General features: G+C 36.1%; 1 protein-coding gene and 1 pseudogene across 1 annotated transcript; one reads left to right on the forward strand and one right to left on the reverse strand.

Moving 5' to 3' along the window:
• The first annotated feature begins 282 nt into the window (after window positions 1–282).
• On the forward strand, window positions 283–17,005 carry LOC124862265 (immunoglobulin lambda-1 light chain-like). The gene is made up of 4 exons (XM_047356082.1): window positions 283–406; window positions 499–835; window positions 15,916–15,950; window positions 16,511–17,005. The coding sequence occupies exons 1-4, from the start codon at window positions 367–369 to the stop codon at window positions 16,834–16,836; spliced, it is 738 nt and encodes a 245-aa protein (XP_047212038.1). The 5' UTR covers window positions 283–366; the 3' UTR covers window positions 16,837–17,005.
• Window positions 3,723–9,857, reverse strand: LOC124862263 (annotated as a pseudogene).
• Window positions 17,006–18,531: the final 1,526 nt, after the last annotated feature.

Genomic DNA, 18,531 nt, shown 5'->3' on the forward strand with positions numbered 1-18,531 from the left:
ATAAGAAAAATAAGTGAACATTGAGGAAAATTTACATTTAATTCAGTGGAGGTTTATTAAAATGTATGCCTCACAAAGACTTGAACAATCTATGTCTGAAAAAACAAAAAAAAGCTTAAACATTTTTAATTTGACCAACAACTCTAGTCACAGAGTTTAGGATGTTAAATTATTGCAATCAGAATGAGAGATGCATGTTAATATTTGGAAGCATTATACCTTGTGCATAAAGCTCCTCCTCCTCCTGTCAGTGTTGTATTAAATTCCTCCTTCAGCACCTCCTCTCCTCATCCTCTAAACTCTCTCATCTGTCAGCAGTAACGTCACTTTTCAAGTTCCAACATCATCTCAGTACATATTGACAACATGCTGGGGTCCCTCTGCACTCTCATCACTGCTCTAACATGTAAGGAGGATGACTGACTGCAGACTGGAGCTCCTGTTGAATTGATCAGTCTGTGTGTTTCTCTTGACTTCATGTGATCTTGTTGTTTCCAGGTGTGAGTGGTGTGACGGTGGTGACACAGAAGCCTCCTTTAGTGACGGTGAGGAAAGGAGAGACAGCCACCATGGACTGTAACCTGGGGACTGTTACTGAAAGTAGTGCCCGGTGGTACAGACAGATCCCAGGAGAAGTTCCTCTCTATATGCTGAGATTTTATCATAGTTATAGTTCACCCAAATATGAAACTGGGTTCCCGTCTTCAAGACACACAGCAACTCATCAGTCAACATCAGATTATCGTTTGATCATCAACAATGTAGAAGAAGGAGATTCTGCAGTTTATTACTGTCAAACATGGGATGACTCTGTGAATGAGGTCATATCACAGTGATTCACACCATGACAAAAACCTCCTCGTTATTGCTTCTGCTTTTTATCTTACTGACACATATGGACTGAAAGTAGCTCCACCAGCCAAAGTCTCAACCAACATATCTTTATTTGTCAGTATTTACACACTTTAAAGTTTTCTTTAAATCAATAAAAGCAGCAGGTATTACATTACGTTTACATGAATATTTACTCCAAATTTAAACATCTGATAATTTCAAGGAAACACATTAACATTATATGTTACACACTTACTATAAAGAACAATCTCACCATGAACTGACAACATGCTGTGGACCCTCTGCACTGTCATCATTGCCTTAACATGTAAGATGCTCCCCTGCTGCATTTAACATTCTGTTTTTAAGCATTTTATTCATGTGTCTTTCTTTTATTTTGTTTATAGATGGTGATGCAGCTAAGGCTTTGACTCAGACACCTGCTTCTAACTTGTTTTTTACAGGACAACAGGTTTTTCTCAAACATTAGGATTACAAACATTTCTCAACATTCAGAAAAATCAAGGATATTTTGTCCAGCCGTACAATCAGGTGCCTGATGGGAGCCCTCAGTATGTTCTGACTTTTCACCATTCCGACAGTTCACTAGACTTTAGAACAAGCTTCTCCTTTGATATATTTAACTCAAAAGCCACAAATATAGACTACCTGTTTGTTATATAGCAGGTAGTAGCAGGAGACCGCACTGCGTTTACTGTGAAACATGGGAGGATTCTCCTGAGGAGAGTCTATCACAGTAATTCACACATTTATTGTGGAATTACAAGCCTTTATTTTTGTTAATTTTGCTAAATTAGGCAGATTGGAAATGTGTTGGAGAGAGGGGAAGGACCTGCAGACTCTGACCCTGGACAGGTGCGTTGAGGACTGGGGCCTCCATATATGGGTCGCTTTCTCTATCGCTACGCCACACGGCGAGCCCAGGGTACGGGTTAATTCTAATAATTGGTTCATTAATTCTTTGAAATTATTATAGTTCTGGACATATAAGGAAGACAACGTTAAAATGAAACCTTCCATTTACAAATCCCAATAACCCTTTGTTTAAGGAGTGTAGTTAAATGAAAAATATCTCATCTTGTGAATTAAAAGAAAATGTTCACAAATGGGTATGTTTCACCCCTTAAATGTTTTTAAATACTATAATTTTATGCTTTTGGTCTTCAAAAAGGAAGTAAATATAGGTAAAGATTTCACATTTTTACTCTACGTTGTGGGTCTTTGGTCTGTATTTGCTGTGGTCAAACTGTTTCTTAATTCAAAGTAATGGGAATTTAGACAAGAAGGAGTTGTAGATTTCAAGATGAACAACAAACCCTAGAGAAAATGGCAAACAAGGACCAGACTTTCCACATCAGCATTTCTCTGTCTATCCAGACATCAGACTGGAATATGAATAAGGTTTACACCTGTAACGTTTCTTTGGGCTCCCAGTCTGCAGAGAGAACCATCAACAAGTCAGGATGTCCTGGTGAAGAATAGTAGAGGACCTCAACCATCATTTATAATCTGCATCTGCAACATTGCTTGCTGAAAACAAAGTACTCTTGCTACAATATGCTTTTATCAGCCTTACAGTTGGTGCATTTTTATGGATCAGAATAAAAAGATAATACTTACAACTTACATGTTCTCCTTTACATTTGTTCAGTTTTGTTTTTATTTTCTATTAGTGACCCAGGATATATACAAATTCTACAGAAATATGAATAAACAAGCCGCAAAGGTTGAAAAGCATGACTTTCTATATGTTTTATCTGACGTAGTGGATAGAATAAGTTTGAGGAGCTAAATAATGAACTATGAGTTCAATGCATCAATAAATGAATTGTTAATTCCTTAATTTTCATGACTTAAATACACAAGTATTTAATGTTTGCAAATTCTAAAATATGTCAACTTTCATATAGACATACTGGTATTAGGAGTAAATGTTAACAATCAGAGAGGTAATACAAGTGAGTGTCTGGGTTAAGTTGTGTAAAATGCTTAAACCCTTTTGACAGAACAGGGCAGATGAAACTAAATGTTCATCCTCTGTCAGTGAAGCATCACCTATCTAATCTTCTCTCTCTGTTCTCACAGGATGCAGCTGTGGATCTTCCCTCCATTTTATAGTTTTTTTTAAAGAGGACCTCAGGTTTCAGTTGTTTGTGGAACTGTGTAACATTTCTTTCTTGTTTTATATAATAAACAATTAGGTCATCAGAGAATAAAAAAAACTTATGTGGTGGAAAATAAGGCGAGGAGATGCTGGACGAGGTATTTCACATGACGCTGAAGCTGCAGTGACTGACAAGAGGAGGAGCTAGGATGTAAATTGCATAAATCATGTGTCTGAACATTACAGATCCTTGAGTCAGATTTGATTACTATTATCTTTCAAACATGTCTTTCATAAATCTGTTTTAATGTGAGCTTGTGGCTTGTGATCCATCCAGTTTCTGATTTTCACATTTAAAGTGTCTTAGAGATTGGTTCTTCTGAAACTTGACATCGTTTTTATAAATAATAAGAAAAAAGCCTAGGAGTCCTGCAGATGTATCCTGTATATGAAGAGAAAGAGAGAAGTAATGCTTGACTGAATGTGGATGAAAAAACTCAGTTTCACTTCTTCCTGTCAGACTTTTCTCACCATTAAATGACTTATACAGATGCTATCTTTAATATTTTATACTGGAAATTCTCAATGTTTGAAGCTTTACAGTTGGTATCTCTGAATGTAGAGTAGTTGTACAAAAAATAAAAAATATAAATAAATCCAGGTTAAATATCTCCAACAGCCATGTGAATAAACATCACATTACAGGCATTAAACTTTTTAGCACAGCAACTCTCATTAATGTATAAAGAAATACACATAATGATACATTTGTTATAACTGTAATTTATTGATGAAAACTGAAAAAATGAAAAGAAAGCTACAGCAGCATTAAAAAAAACACATTCCAAACAAAAAGAAGCATTGTTTCTAAATCTTGCAAACAATAAAGAAGAATATAAATGATGGTTGTGGCCCTCTGCTATTCTTCACCAGGACATCCTAACTTGTTGATGGTTTTCTCTGCAGTCTGGGAGCCCAAAGACACTTTACAGGTGTAAACCTTGTTCATGTTCCAGTCTGATGTCTGGATGGACAGAGAACTGCTGATGTGGAAAGTCTGGTCTGGTCTCTGAACAGCCGTGCTGGTAGAGACCCCACTGGTCACTGGACTCCCACCAACCAGCCAGCTCACATCTGCAAAGGGTCCAGACTGACTGGACAGACAGAGCAGAGTGGCTTTGTTGGACTGGAGCTCAACACTGGATGGAGGGAAGACAGTCAGGACAGGAGGAGGGAGGCTGGAGCCTGGAGGAACATGGAGAACATCATTAAATAACTACAGGATTTAGTCAACAACAAAGCATTACTTGGTCAATGATAAATAAAAATAATGACATAGAGGATGTGACTTATGTTGCTTTAAGGTTAATTATCAGTGATAATTAATATTACGATAAACTATAAACAAGATCACAGTACAAATTATAAAAAAAACTGCATTATTTAGGAAATATTTTGTGTGAGGCAATATTTTGAGGCAAATTATTAGTTTGAGAATATTTTTGTCAGCATATTTGATTTGGTGGATTTTCTTCTTTAGAAATTTGTAAAAGTTGAAAGTTCATATTGTTAACTGGCAACTTCAAGTGATTTTAAAGAGAAAGATAAAATATAAAATGGATCCTACTGATTTTTCTGCGCAAACAACAAACATATACACATACAGATTATAGAGATTATATCTGACGTCTTGTTGAATTACATTTGTATAAAGTGTCTCAAAGACCAGCACAATGTTGTGTATTTCACAGAATATGATAAAAAGAAAATCTTGTAACACTATTTACTACATAATTTACGTAAAATACTGTCTATTATCTGAAGCACATCTGGGTGTTTTCATCAAAGCAAAACATAAATAAGTATAACTTATGGAAATGTCTTTTTTTATTCTATGAAAATACTGTTATTCTTAGTAAAATAAAAAAAGTAAAGTAAAAAAAAAATCAATGTCTTATTTTAAAGTAATTAAAACAAATCCTTACTTGTTACAATCAGCTTGGTTCCTTGTCCGAATACCACAGTGGTTCAGTTTGTATACATGGCTGTACAAAAACCTCCTGATTGTCTCTGATGAGGGAGTGAAACTGAAACGTCCCTCTGAGACCAACTTTCACTGAAAACATCTCAGTAATTTCATCAGTCTGCTTTTATCAGTAAACACTAACTCTCTTCTGTCTCAACAGACATATTTCAACATTGACATTATGTTTTATGTTAACTAATGTGTGTTGTAAACTGTTTAATGTTCAGACATTTTAGCATCTTTGGTGTTTGAGTCTTGTTTGGGTTTTTGTCACACTGTGAATCACTGTGATACAGCTTCAGCTGCAGAGTCGTCCCATATCTGACAATAATACAGAGCAGAGTCTCCTGTCTCTGCCTTGTTGATAATAAACTCATATTCTATGTTTGATGAAGATTTAGAGTTGAATCGGTCTGAAGAGAATCCTGTTCCAAAATTCAGTGAACTGTCAGAGTGCCAAAAGCTCAGGACATACTGAGGAACACCACCAGGAACTTGTTTATACCATCCAACATAATTTCTATCGTATCTCTGAATGTTGCAGTTTAAAACAACTTCTTGTCCTGCTGAAACTATCTTGACAGGAGGCATCTGGGTCAGTGTTATCGCTGCATCAACATCTGGCAACACATGCAGAGAAACACATGAGTAAAAGGTTTGCATGTGAAAACATGTCATCCTAAAGTATCTGAGAAGAATCTTACATGTTAGAGCAGTGATGAGACTGCAGAGGGTCCCCAGCATGTTGTCAGTTTGTGGTGTGAATGTTTGGTTCTGTCCAACTGAAAGGCGAACAGGTCGAACTGAAAGGAGAGCAGCAGAGGCTTATAAATATCTTTTGGAGAGAAGAAGTGAAGGAGGAGGAGTTCTTTTTTGTAAGGCATGATACTTGTTCTACCAGCTGATAAGTTTCTTTTGTTTTATCATTTTAAATACTTCTATTTTTGTATTAAATCATGTTGATATAACTGCCTTGTGCTGCAGATGAAACTTTCAGATGTTTTTGAAACAGATGTTTTGCAGCAGTAACTGTTCTGCAGTGTAAAAATAACATTAATGAAATTTAAGCATCGCTGTGGACAGATCTTGGATAAATCTGGGCTTTTTAACTGCATTATGGAGGCAGAAGAACAAATACTGATTACAAGGAACATCTAATATGGTTAAGGTTACAATTAAAAAATCGGGTTTTTTTTGGCACAAGACATGTTTCTTACTTTATATGAATCAATGCTCGTCCTTTCACTTATTTGTTACAGTGTCAATCTTTAATTTTAAACTGCTTTATCTTTTTCAGGGGTTACAGGGGCCTGGAGTCCATCCCAGCTCACACTGGGTGAGAGGGGGAGTACAACCTGGCAACCAGTTATACACAGGTTAGGTATACAGGAGAAGAAAACCATCAGCCATCCACTCATGTTGACTCACATCTAAGATGATATTTAGAAAAATCAAGCGCTGGGTCAGAGCTCACCATCACCATGCTGCCTTAGAAATGCATGAAAACTCAGTTGAATTCGTTTTCTTAACTCAAACATTCGAAGCAAGTCTTTTTATTTTAAAATTTACTTTCATATGATGTGATTCATGTCACATTCAGAGATGCTCTTATTTCTGTTGTATTTTTCTACAGTATTTAGGGGTGCAAAGTCTATAAAACCTTTTAAATTTTTTAAGAATATTTTCTTTTCTCATTTGTAACAAAAACATTGCAAATTACTAAATGTATGGGACATTTCAGTGAAATGTTTCGATTTACATATAACGTAAAAAATATTTCTGGACTACTTTAAAAATGCCCTCTGCCATGATCTTCACAATGTGTAGATTTTCTTATACAGGAAGATTATTTGCATGTAAAAGGGAACCTTTTATGATAAAGAACCACAATGTTTAATGTTAGTAATAACATTAGTAATAACAGTTAACACATGTTGGGAGTTATGATTATTGATTGATTAATCATGATCAATAATTATAATTAATAATCATAATTTGACAAAATATATTTCTTAACCAAAATCCTCATTCATGAATCGAGACCAGAGATGTTTCTGGTTTTGTAATTGTGGCTCAACGCCTTTGACAATTACAACTGTTAAATACTCCGTAATAATTGGTAACTATTGCCGGAGATGTCACTGTTTAATCGACCGTTTCTGCCGAAACGTGTGGAACTTTAACCTTATCTTGACTGATGAATAACTCTTGCACACAATAAACACAAAAGCTTCCTCTTTATCTATGTGAATATTTATTAATCTTCACCTACTCAACATGCAAAGTTCTACATAACAAGGGTAACACATCTAACTAAGCAAAAATAAAGCCAAACAGCAGTGGGTGTGTATTGAATCAACCAGCAGTTATGGCAAAAAAAATGAAGGAATGAGAATATGAAAAAGGGGTGTGGTGGCGAGTGGAGGTGGAGCACAGTTCCACTGTAACTCAGTGATGTCCGATCATAAAACCCCCAACTCCGTAGAACACAAAGAGTTATAAAACTTTTGGCAGCAAGCTAGCGAGCAGTGAGATTGGAGACACGCAGCACATCAAAGTCTCAATAACAGAGTTACATGCACATATCATTCAGAAATATTAGATTCTAACTAGCGATTCTCATCGCACTACAACCTCTGACCCTGCCCAGGCTTTCTAATAAAGAAATAAAAATAAGGATGGTTTTTACTTGTTGTCGTCTTCTTTCTGAGCGGGGGGGTTCGAGCGAGGAAAAGTGGGAAGTAAGTTAATTGTGCGTCCACAATTAACTTCAGGAAAAAGCGGTCAGTATTCGTCTTCTGGCCTTCTTGGCGAAAAGGAAAAATATGATCTGACCATCAAAGTCGACTTGGGATGAAACACGGTAGCGGTTCGTCTCCTCGAAACTCCGTGTTCTTAGTTACGTGTTAAACTCACGTCTTCGATCGGCAAAGTGACATTTCTGGCCTTCTCATTCCAGGAACCTCAGTTAGGAATTGTTCGTTGTCCAACGAGAGAGAATAAATGAACTCTGCAAAGAGTTCTTCTCTTGAAGTCGCTAGTCCGGTCTCTAGCAGAAGGCGGCATGTTCAACACGGAGGCCTTCCTATATAGCGTCTTGTGACGTCAGACTTGGGACGCTCGTCATATCAGTCGCAGTGCACGACGGGATATGTAGTAGCGGGCTGTCCTGGATACAAAATGGCCGATGCCATTGGAGAGGCACAGTGACGTCCAACAACGTGCAGATAGTCCAATACTCAGCAAACAAGTGGTCCAACACACATTTTCAACAAGTCACAACATTACCATCTGTTAAAATGTCACTGGCAAATTCATTCATATACAGTATTTAAGAGCCCCAGTTGAGGGTCTAACAATTTTACCGAGCAATCATAAAATAGTATAAAGAATAAAATTGTAAAACAAATATAAAAAATATAATCAAAATTAATAAAAACCATAAAAGTTAAGAACTGAAAGCGTAAAAGCAGAAGTGTTTGTTTTTAGCTTTTTATCATGGTATAATCTACTGTGATTTGAACTCATACACAGAGATGTACCATGTTTTACAGTAATAAACTGCAGTGTCTCCTTCTCCAACGCTGCTTATAATGAAATGATAATAATTTTTTGGCTGATGAGTGCAAGTGTGTCTTAGAGAGGGGAACCCAGTGTCAAAGCTGGGTGAACTCTAGCCATGACAAACCTCAGCATATAGAAAGGAACTCCTCCAGGAATCTGTTCATCCTTCTTTCCTGAGGAGGAATTTATTACAAAACTCACAGGAGGAGGAGCTTTTTTTATGTATTTGTTACAATGCCTTCCAGTATCAAAAGTATCTCTTATTTCAACAATATGTATTTTTTTGTCATAATTTATCCACTTAAACTCTAAAACTATGAGTTTGATTTTACTATCACTCATAACAAAACTTACATTATAGTTTGTGTTCTTACTGACACATCGGTTTTACTGTTTTATAGAAATTTGAACATTTATTTATCACATCCGATAAAAAGACACTGTAACTGTTGTTTTATTTTTCAATGGATAATGCTGTGGAAGCCAATTTTCTTTAAATGGTGTTTGTATCACAACTCTTACAGACCTTTCTAATTAATTTCATCAAAAAAGTTGGGATGGCATTATGAGTCAAGGAGCAAATACCGTGGGTGCTCTGGACAGATATGGGTTAAAAGATGTTCTTTGGCTATATTCCAGAAATTGATGTTCAGATATGATGACACACCTGCTACACACACACTTATGTTAACATGATTTGGGTTTTTGCAACATAAGTAAAAAGGACAAAATACTGCTTCCAATTGTTTATAGATGTCCTTTTTTATTGGATATTCTAAACCCTATGCCTATATTTGTCAAAAAGCAGAAGTGTTTGTGTTGAAGTTTTTGTCAAGGCATAAATCACTGTGATACGAGCTCTCTGCCAGAGCCATCCCATTTTTACAGTAATAAACTGCAGAATCTCCTTCTTCTACATTGTTGATAATCAAAGGGTAATCTGATGTGGTCTGATGAGTTGCTGTGTGTCTTGCAGACGGGAACCCAGTGTTATATTTGGTTGAACTCCATGATAAAACCTCAGCATATAGAGAGGAACTTCTCCTGGGATCTGTCTGTACCAACGTACAGTGCTGTTAGTAACAGTCCCCAGGTTACAGTCCATGGTGGCTGTCTCTCCTTTCCTCACCGTCACAACAGGAGACTTCTGTGTCACCACCGTCACACCACTCACACCTGGAAACAACAAGATCACATGAAGTCAAGAGAAACACACAGACCGATGAATCCAACATGAGCTCCAGTCTGCAGTAAGTCATTCTCCTTACATGTTAGAGCAGTGATGAGAGTGCAGAGGGACCCCAGCATGTTGTCACTGTGTGCTGAGATGCTGTTGGAACTTGAAAAGTGATCTAACTGCTGACAGATGAGAGAGTTTAGAGGATGAGGAGAGGAGGTGCTGAAGGAGACATTTAATACAACACTGACAGGAGGAGGAGCTTTATACACAACTAATAATGCTTCCAAATATTAACATGCATCTCTCATTCTCTTTGTCCTTCTAAAAGGTCAAACACCAATCCAGTCTTATATCAGCTGCAGCCTCTAACAGGTTTTCTTCCAGGTTGTTACTAGAACTCTCCTGTCTTCCCCTCAACTCAGGCATCAACTCCTGCTTGGGAAAACTAACCCCATCCAGTCATCAGTCAACAACCGATTATCGTTTAATTATCAGCTTTGTGGAAGCAAGAGACTCTGCACTTTATTGCTGTAAAATATGAGAAAGCTCTGTTAATGAGCACATATCACAGTATCACAGTGATGTATCCTATAATAAAAACCTCAACTCAAACACTCCTGCTTTTCAAAAATAGACATCTTGAATTGAATAGGAACATAAAAAAGTAGCACCTCTTTTTGAGATGTTACACCACTGAAAATGAACCAAATGTACCAAAGTCCAAAATGTTCTTTATCATTTCTGTGATGATTTATTATTAAAGATCCTGTCAAGGATTGTTGATTTCCAAGTACTTTGATTTTCTCCCTAGAAAGAGTAAGCTGCTTTTTTAGATAATGTATGATAAAGATTCCCTTTTAAAGTTAGCTGATGTTATGAACCTTTTGTTAAACAGTCTCAAACACACAAACAATGACCATGAAAGTTCTTTAATGAGAAATTATCAGTATACACTGATAACAGGTTTTGGGAAAGGAGACACATCCCATTCTCTCAATAAAGTTGTAGATCTTCAAAAGCAAGGATGAAAGCCAGACAGTGCATTTTATATGAGGAAGCAGCAGCTTTTTAAATGGCCATAGTGGAGGTATTAGTGCCAGAATTATTTGATTCTGTGATCAAGATTCTACTGTACTTGTTTTAATCATTTGTTGTTGTTTACAAGCATATTCTGTGTTTGAGAGTTATTTAAACAAAAAAGTGAATATTAAGTGTTTAAATACCAGTACCCTTATTCAACCATTCGTATCCATATGATATGTGACATAATATTTGAACCATATGAGAGCTTTTATTACAAAGCATCAATGAACCTCTGGTTTGACTGAGAGCAGTGGCATCTCTACCATCAGAGACCAGACCAGACTTTCCACATCAGCAGGTCTCTGTCCATCCAGACATCAGACTGGAACATGAATAAGGTTTACACCTGTAAGGTGTCTTTGGTCTCCCAGACTGCAGAAAACCATCAAGTCAAGATGCATTGCTGAAGAATAGCAGAGGACCACAACCATCATTTATACTCTGCTTCTGTTCTGCTGCTTGCTGAAAACGAAACATTTATGCTAGAAAATGCAATTAATCAATATTCTGAATGAATGTGTTTATTTATTATTTTCATCAGCTTCGCAGTTGTTATATATCTTAATAGTGTTTCGTCATGTCAAAATTTTGATTACTTTTTGTGTTTTTTTTCTGCTGGTAATTAAATGAATAAGCATCATTAAGGAAAACTAATAAACAAGCGAACAAATTAGAAAACATTGTTTTATGTTTCTGATATATTGTTGATCAACTAATTCTGAGGAGCTAATCTTGCAAGCGTCTCTTTAGCGTCATGATAAATCAAGTATTTTTTTGTTTCACCACTTAAATACAACATTGTTATCTAAAAAGCATGTCGTAACAAAAATAAAGTAAGTTTTACCTTTAAATTTGTAAAACAACAAGGGAGAAAATGAAAGTAAATAAGAATCTGCTTTTGAGTTTGTAAAATTCTTAAAACCTTTTAAAAGATGAGGGCGGATGAAAGTGAATTTCTGTCATTGAAGCACCACTAACCTACACCTCCCTTTCTGTCTTCACAGGATGCACCTGCAGATCTTCCCCCCATTTTTATATCTTCATGTAAATGAAGCTCGTGTTTCAGTTGTCTGTGAAACTGTCAGCATTTATTATCTGTTTTAAATACTATATCATCAAGCTATCTGTAAACAGTGGGACATTAGTTGTGTTGTAATAATTTTGAGTCAACTTTTCATCTGCTTTTGGATCTTACACATTTTCTTGGCTTTTTTGAGATTTTGTAGCTAAAATACTATATTGGTTTTAATATGAATATGAACTTCTGCACTATTTATTTACTGACAAACTGACAGTTAGTTCAGTATTTCAGAGATTGTTCCCTCTAAACGTTGACCTCATTATTTACACAAAAGGATAAAAAGCAGAAGAGTATGCAGTAAAAGAAGACACAAAAAGAAGAGAAGTGATGTTCCACTAAGTCTCATTTGTTGCTAACTTTATCAGGTTTTCAAAGACTGACATTTTGCAAGGTTGTATTGGGGTTTTTGTTTTGTGGGTTTTTTTGCACTAGTGGCCTTTTTTCTCAGTTATTTAAAAAATAAACATTGCTCACTAGACTCCCAACGACCAGCCAGCTCACCTCTGCAAAATATTTCACATTTTTGCCATTTTTGCAGACGTTTGTTACATGCATAATATTTGGGCATTTTAAACTTTTCTCAAAAATATGTTCTTGATGGTAAATGCATTAAGATAAATAATTCATGCAGGTTTATGCATTTCTTTGTGGTGACAACCCCATGGGACCTGACACCCTCACAATAAGGATTAATGGAGCTGAATTTCCATGATGATAGCATTTTAAAAAAAAAGTAATTTGGAGCGGGAAACAATTACATTTAAAAATTGTATCTGAAATAATACAGAGGAAAAACTATAATAAAAAAATTATAACAAAAACACATGTTATTTGGATATGTCCATAGACCTATAGGCCTGAAAAGCCCCAAAACTTTTAATTATATGTTTATGTCAAAAGCCCAGTATATCTAGTAGGAACTGAATGCTCAAAAAACTAGTTATTTTAAATGTTAAAAAAAGGTACTTGTCCCATCCTTGCTTGTAAACAACGGAGTATTTTGGAGTTACTTCTTTTATAGCCAATCATGAAATTTACCTGATAGCAATGTTTTTTGAGAATTCCTCAACTTTCTCAGTTTTTGTTGGCCCTGGAGCAGCTTTTTTTAAATGTGTTGCAAGCATCAAATTCAAAATGAGGGAAATTATATATATTTATATATATATATATACATATAATATGTGAACAAAGTTTTCTTATTTCTCTTATATTGCAATATAATGATTATTTTACTAATTAATGGATTATTTTCATTATGAACACATAACGAGCGCAGTGTTTAAATGAAACCTTGCATGTTCATGGCCAAACATACATAGTAGTGGTTGTTGTTGAATTATTTATTTTTCATAAAAACAATAGAAGTAGTAAAATTTATTTATTTATTTATTTTTAACCGTGTCCTGTCCTGCATGGAAGCACTCATAATTGTTGTCTGAGTGCCAGGAAAAAAGCAAGTGAAGCTAAAGCTTTAAAGCTCTGCTTGATATTCACAAAAATAAACTTTATTAGAAACTGCTTTGGGATTATTTCAATTGTTACGGAAACAGAAATGGAACGGAAAAAAAAGAAGCATGAAGAGAGAAAAGGAAGCAAAAAGGAAAAGAGGAGAGAAGGAGAATAGAATGGAGGAAAGATAGAAGGATGAAGAGAATACAAGATAACACCCTGCTTGCTTCTACACCTGCTGAAATGTTCGTATTACCAGCCTTTTTACTGAAAGGTGCACAGTACTTATCAATGCAAGATGTATTTAGTGGTAAATGCGGCTCAAAATAGAACATTTGTGTATCTGTTAACACCAGAATCTAAACACCTGTGGGTCTGAGTGTGAGCCGCTTGTGTATACAAGGTTTCTCCATACAAATATGCAATAGTGAGTGTGAGGAGCCACGGACCCACCCCCCTGGACCTGGGACAGATACGGAGGAGATCCAAGCCACAGACATCCAAAGGCCCCCCAGAGCACAGGAACCCCAGGAGAACCACCGCCGGGACTGCTGCAACCCCCCCAGAGAGAAGCAGGGGAGAGTTCCAGGGGAACCACCCAGCAGCCACAGTGCAGAAGCTCCAGGGAGCTGCAGCGACGAGCCTCCAGGCCCCGCCGTCAGCCATCTGCACCCGAGCAGATCCAGCCACGAACCCCGGGACATATCACTCCCCAAGCAGAGGCCCGACCGATTGTTTTTTAACACACACACACACACACGTATATATATATATATATGTGTGTGTGTGTGTGTGTACAGGGGGTTTGGCTATAGGGCTATAGCAGCCCGGCCATGTATATTGACCCTGTGGAGCTCCTGACGGACAGTTCTGGTGGAAACAGGAGAGTTGAGGTGCACATTTAATTCTGCCGTGGGCAGCCGTGGTTTTATGTTTTTTGGATACAATCTGGGTTAGCATCCAAACATCCCTTTCAGACAGCTTCCTCTTGCATCCACAGTTAATCCTGTTGGATGTGGTTCGTCCTTCTTGGTGGTATGCTGACATTACCCTGGATACCGTGGCTCTTGATACGTCACAAAGACTTGCTGTCTTGGTCACAGATGCTCCAGCAAGACGTGCACCAACAATTTGTCCTCTTTTGAACTCTGGTATGTCACCCATAATGTTGTGTGCATTTCAATATTTTGAGCAAAACTGTGCTCTTACCCTGCTAATTGAACCTTCACACTCTGCTCTTACTGGTGCAATGTGCAATCAATGAAGACTGGCTACCAGGCTGGTCCAATTTAGCCATGAAACCTCCCACACTAAAATGACAGGTGTTTCAGATTCATTGTCCAACACCGGTATGTATGTATGTATATATATAAATCAGAAAATTTCTATCTTTCTTTTCCTATAGGTAAAGCTCTTAATTATTTAATTATCACAACAATTATGACAATCATTTTCTCTTAAAGCTTTCATAGTGTCTCACGAACCCAAAGGAGGACTTGTGTCTCATACTGCAAGTTCAGTTCTTATAGTGTTTCTAAAAGTATTATGGACTACTATCCTTCATCTTACAGGAAACTGCTTCTTCATTGGATTTGGGTGGCAGACATTAAATTTTCTTCAAAACTCGAGTTAAACTTCGTTCTTCTAAAAAGCCTCTGTCAAGGTTGTTTTAGATGTCCCTAGGTTATGTTTTCAGTTCACTGTTATTGGCTGCTGGGGAACATCTCTAAACCTTTTACCAGTGCTTTTTGCTCTGCTCTCTTCATTCTACATTACAAATCACAATTTTAGGTATCTTTATTTAAACTTTATTCACGTGTCTTGCTTAATTTCTTTGTCTCAGTTGTGTCTATTTCTGGTCCTATAAGCTAATATCCTCTCTTTTCCAAAGTGGAAGATAAATGGTGTTCCTTAATGGTTTTATTTCAACTAGATGTTGCTTAAAAGGGAGTTCCTTCCAGTTTTGATTATCGTCCTGATAATGATCAAAAAGTTGAATTGACTCCCAAATTTGTTTTTTCCTTCGTGGCTCTTTTGGCAACAATTTTTGTTATAGATTTAATTTGTTTTTATTTTATAAAATAAAAAATCTAAGATTAATTAAAGGGTTGCATGGTGGTGCAATTGGTAGAACTGTTGCCTTGCAGTAATACGGTCCTGGGTTTGAATCCCTGTGTGGAGATTGCATGTTCTCTCCTTTCTCCGTTCATGCATACAACAGCTTCCTCCCACAATCCAAAAACATGACTATTATTTTAATTGGTAAAAGTAACCTGACAATATCAGTGTTTGTTACTTGAAATAAAGAGAGATAGTTCGGGTTAGTTATCTTGTGGATGTTTTAACTATCATTATAGTTTATTAATGTAGTGAATAAGGCAAATTACGAGGTTAGAGTTTCAAGTATTTTAAAGAATGGCCATTGGGTTTAGTGTATAGCTGATTAAAAAGCTTTGTGACATGACAGATGTTTTCAGTGAAAGTTGCTCTCAGGGGAATGTTTCAGTTTTACTCCCTCATCAGAGACAATCGGGAGGTTTTTGTACAGCCATGTATACAAACTGAATCACTGTGGTATTCGGACAAGGAACCAAGCTGATTGTAACAGGTAAGGATTTGTTTTTTTGTGTGTATTTTACAAACAAAGTTGGTTATAGTTATTAATTAAATATTCTAGTTTTTATAGAAATAAGCGTTTATTTTTAAATCACATTTTGTTGTAATTTAAAGGAAATATGCATTAATGTTTTATTTTCTGATTGTCCTCAATGTTTGATTAATCTTTATTTTTAAAGCACATATTTAATGTTGTGAATTGAGGATGCATTACCATATATTACTGTGAATGCTTTTGCATGATGCTTTAACTAGTAATGAATGTAAACCTCACTAAATATTTCACTTTTTTACTTTTAGTGATAGGTAATTGATTACACCCTTTAATTATTTTCGGCTCTATTTGTTCTGGTAAATTTTTATATCTTAAATTCCTGGAAATTCTGTCAAGACGTTGCTGTTTGGACAATCTCTGGATTAATTCACAGGCAGTTGCATTTTACAAATATTTTTTATTTTTTAGTCGTGTTAATCTGTGATTTCAATAATTGGTTAATTTTCCTTCTTTGTTTTTATTCTTTTATTTTCTGAATGTTCTCCATGTTCCTCCAGGCTCCAGCCTCCCTCCTCCTGTCCTGACTGTCTTCCCTCCATCCAGTGTTGAGCTCCAGTCCAACAAAGCCACTCTGCTCTGTCTGTCCAGTCAGTCTGGACCCTTTGCAGATGTGAGCTGGCTGGTTGGTGGGAGTCCAGTGACCAGTGGGGTCTCTACCAGCACGGCTGTTCAGAGACCAGACCAGACTTTCCACATCAGCAGTTCTCTGTCCATCCAGACATCAGACTGGAACATGAATAAGGTTTACACCTGTAAAGTGTCTTTGGGCTCCCAGACTGCAGAGAAAACCATCAACAAGTCAGGATGTCCTGGTGAAGAATAGCAGAGGACCACAACCATCATTTATAATCTGCTTCTGTGCTGCTGTTTGTGTTTGTTTTTTTCTAATCAAGTTTAGATATAATATTGCAAACATGAATCTGTCTGTTTGTGATTTATTTTGTGAAATATTGCTTTGCATTTCATTAATAAAAGATAACTAAAAAATAAAATATATGCTCATGTTTATTTATGTCTATAGCAATGATTAGAACTGTTTCAAAATGCAACATTTAAATAGTGTTAATTTAAACATACAAACACTCATTTCAGTTTTTTTTTTTTTTTTTCGTAAAAGCATGATAAACCTATAATGCTATGATTACAAAAACAATTTCCAAAAACAATGTTGTAACAGGACAAAATTAAACTTTCCGAGTCAATTATTTAAAATGGCAAATAAATCTGATTAGGAGAGGAACAAGTGAAACAGAGTATTTATCCACAGACAGTGAAGCATCACTTCTCTTACAGGAAACATCTGCAGGCTTCTGCTTTCTTTTTCTTTTATGTAAATGATAGAGTTTCATTTTTGAAGGTACAATTCCTAAAACAATGGTTTTAACTGTCAGTTTCTCAATATTTAATATGTTGAAAGACATCCATCTACATGTGCAAAGCCTAAACTAAATGCATCATTAATCATTGTTTATAAATTAAGATAAATTGAAATTCTAACATTCAGAAGTATCCATTATAGAGATTACATCACAGGTCCTTCTTCTGTCAGTCACTCCAGATTCATTATTGTATTGAATAACTCTTCCAGCACCACCTCCCCTCATGAGAGATTATTTTAACTGACTAATATCTAAATTAATAAAACAAGAAAATATTGTGGGCAGTTCCAGAGACAGTTGACACTTGAACTATTCATTTACATGAAGATAAAAAAAAATGGAGGGGATTTCTGCAGCTGCATCCTGTGAAGACAGAGAGGGAGAAATTAGAAAATTATGCTTCACTGACAGAGGATGAAAATTCAGTTTCATCTGCCCTCATCCTTCAAAAGGTTGCCAGTATTTTAACAATTAAAAACAGATACTTATTCACTTCTGTTTTCTCTCTGGTTGTTTTGCCAGTAAAATTATTTTGACTGCATGTAATCAAATATTTTCATAAAAAGTATTAGTTAAAAAGGTGATATTTGTTTCTTTCTGTGATGCAAATGAACTAATTACTACTTGATTTATTACTGAACTAAAGTGTAAAGCGCTTTGAAGTCCTTTAGACTTGACAAAGTGCTATACAAGTGCAGGCCACTTACCATTTTAAAGTTATAGTTGCAAGTTTAGTTCCTCAACACTAGTAAGTATATCAGTGACATCATATGACTACAGATATTTAAAGAGAGGCTGAGGAGTAGCTTTGAGTAACATGTGCAGGTTCATTATGCTATCAAAGAAGAAAAGTATGACTAAATTAAAGTAATCATAATTGGACAATTAAAATTCAATTTTTTAAATGCAATTCTTAATTTCTTTAATGATTTTTGGGTTTCAATGCAAAACCAAATGATTATATAATAGCCTAATGTGTTCGTTAGTTCTTAACAACCCATTCCTCCAGTTTTCAGTCAATGACAGAAACAATCCAGAATATAAAAGACAACACAGACAGATACAGAGAACATTCATGACATAGGGCCCATCTGGGATTTACCTTTCTGCTGTGAGGCTACAGAGCCAAACACCTTGCT

This window comes from Girardinichthys multiradiatus, chromosome X, assembly GCF_021462225.1.
Source record: "Girardinichthys multiradiatus isolate DD_20200921_A chromosome X, DD_fGirMul_XY1, whole genome shotgun sequence".
Taxonomy (NCBI): Eukaryota; Metazoa; Chordata; class Actinopteri; order Cyprinodontiformes; family Goodeidae; genus Girardinichthys; species Girardinichthys multiradiatus.

What these genes read in the sequence shown, in the direction of transcription:
- LOC124862265 (XM_047356082.1), top strand. Translation starts at nt 367, where the DNA reads ATGCTGGGGTCCCTCTGCACTCTCATCACTGCTCTAACAT. An exon ending in AATGAGGTCATATCACAGTG is followed by an intron (nt 836 to 15,915) that starts ATTCACACCATG and finishes CTGAATCACTGT; the next exon opens with GGTATTCGGACAAGGAACCA. An exon ending in AACCAAGCTGATTGTAACAG is followed by an intron (nt 15,951 to 16,510) that starts GTAAGGATTTGT and finishes ATGTTCCTCCAG; the next exon opens with GCTCCAGCCTCCCTCCTCCT.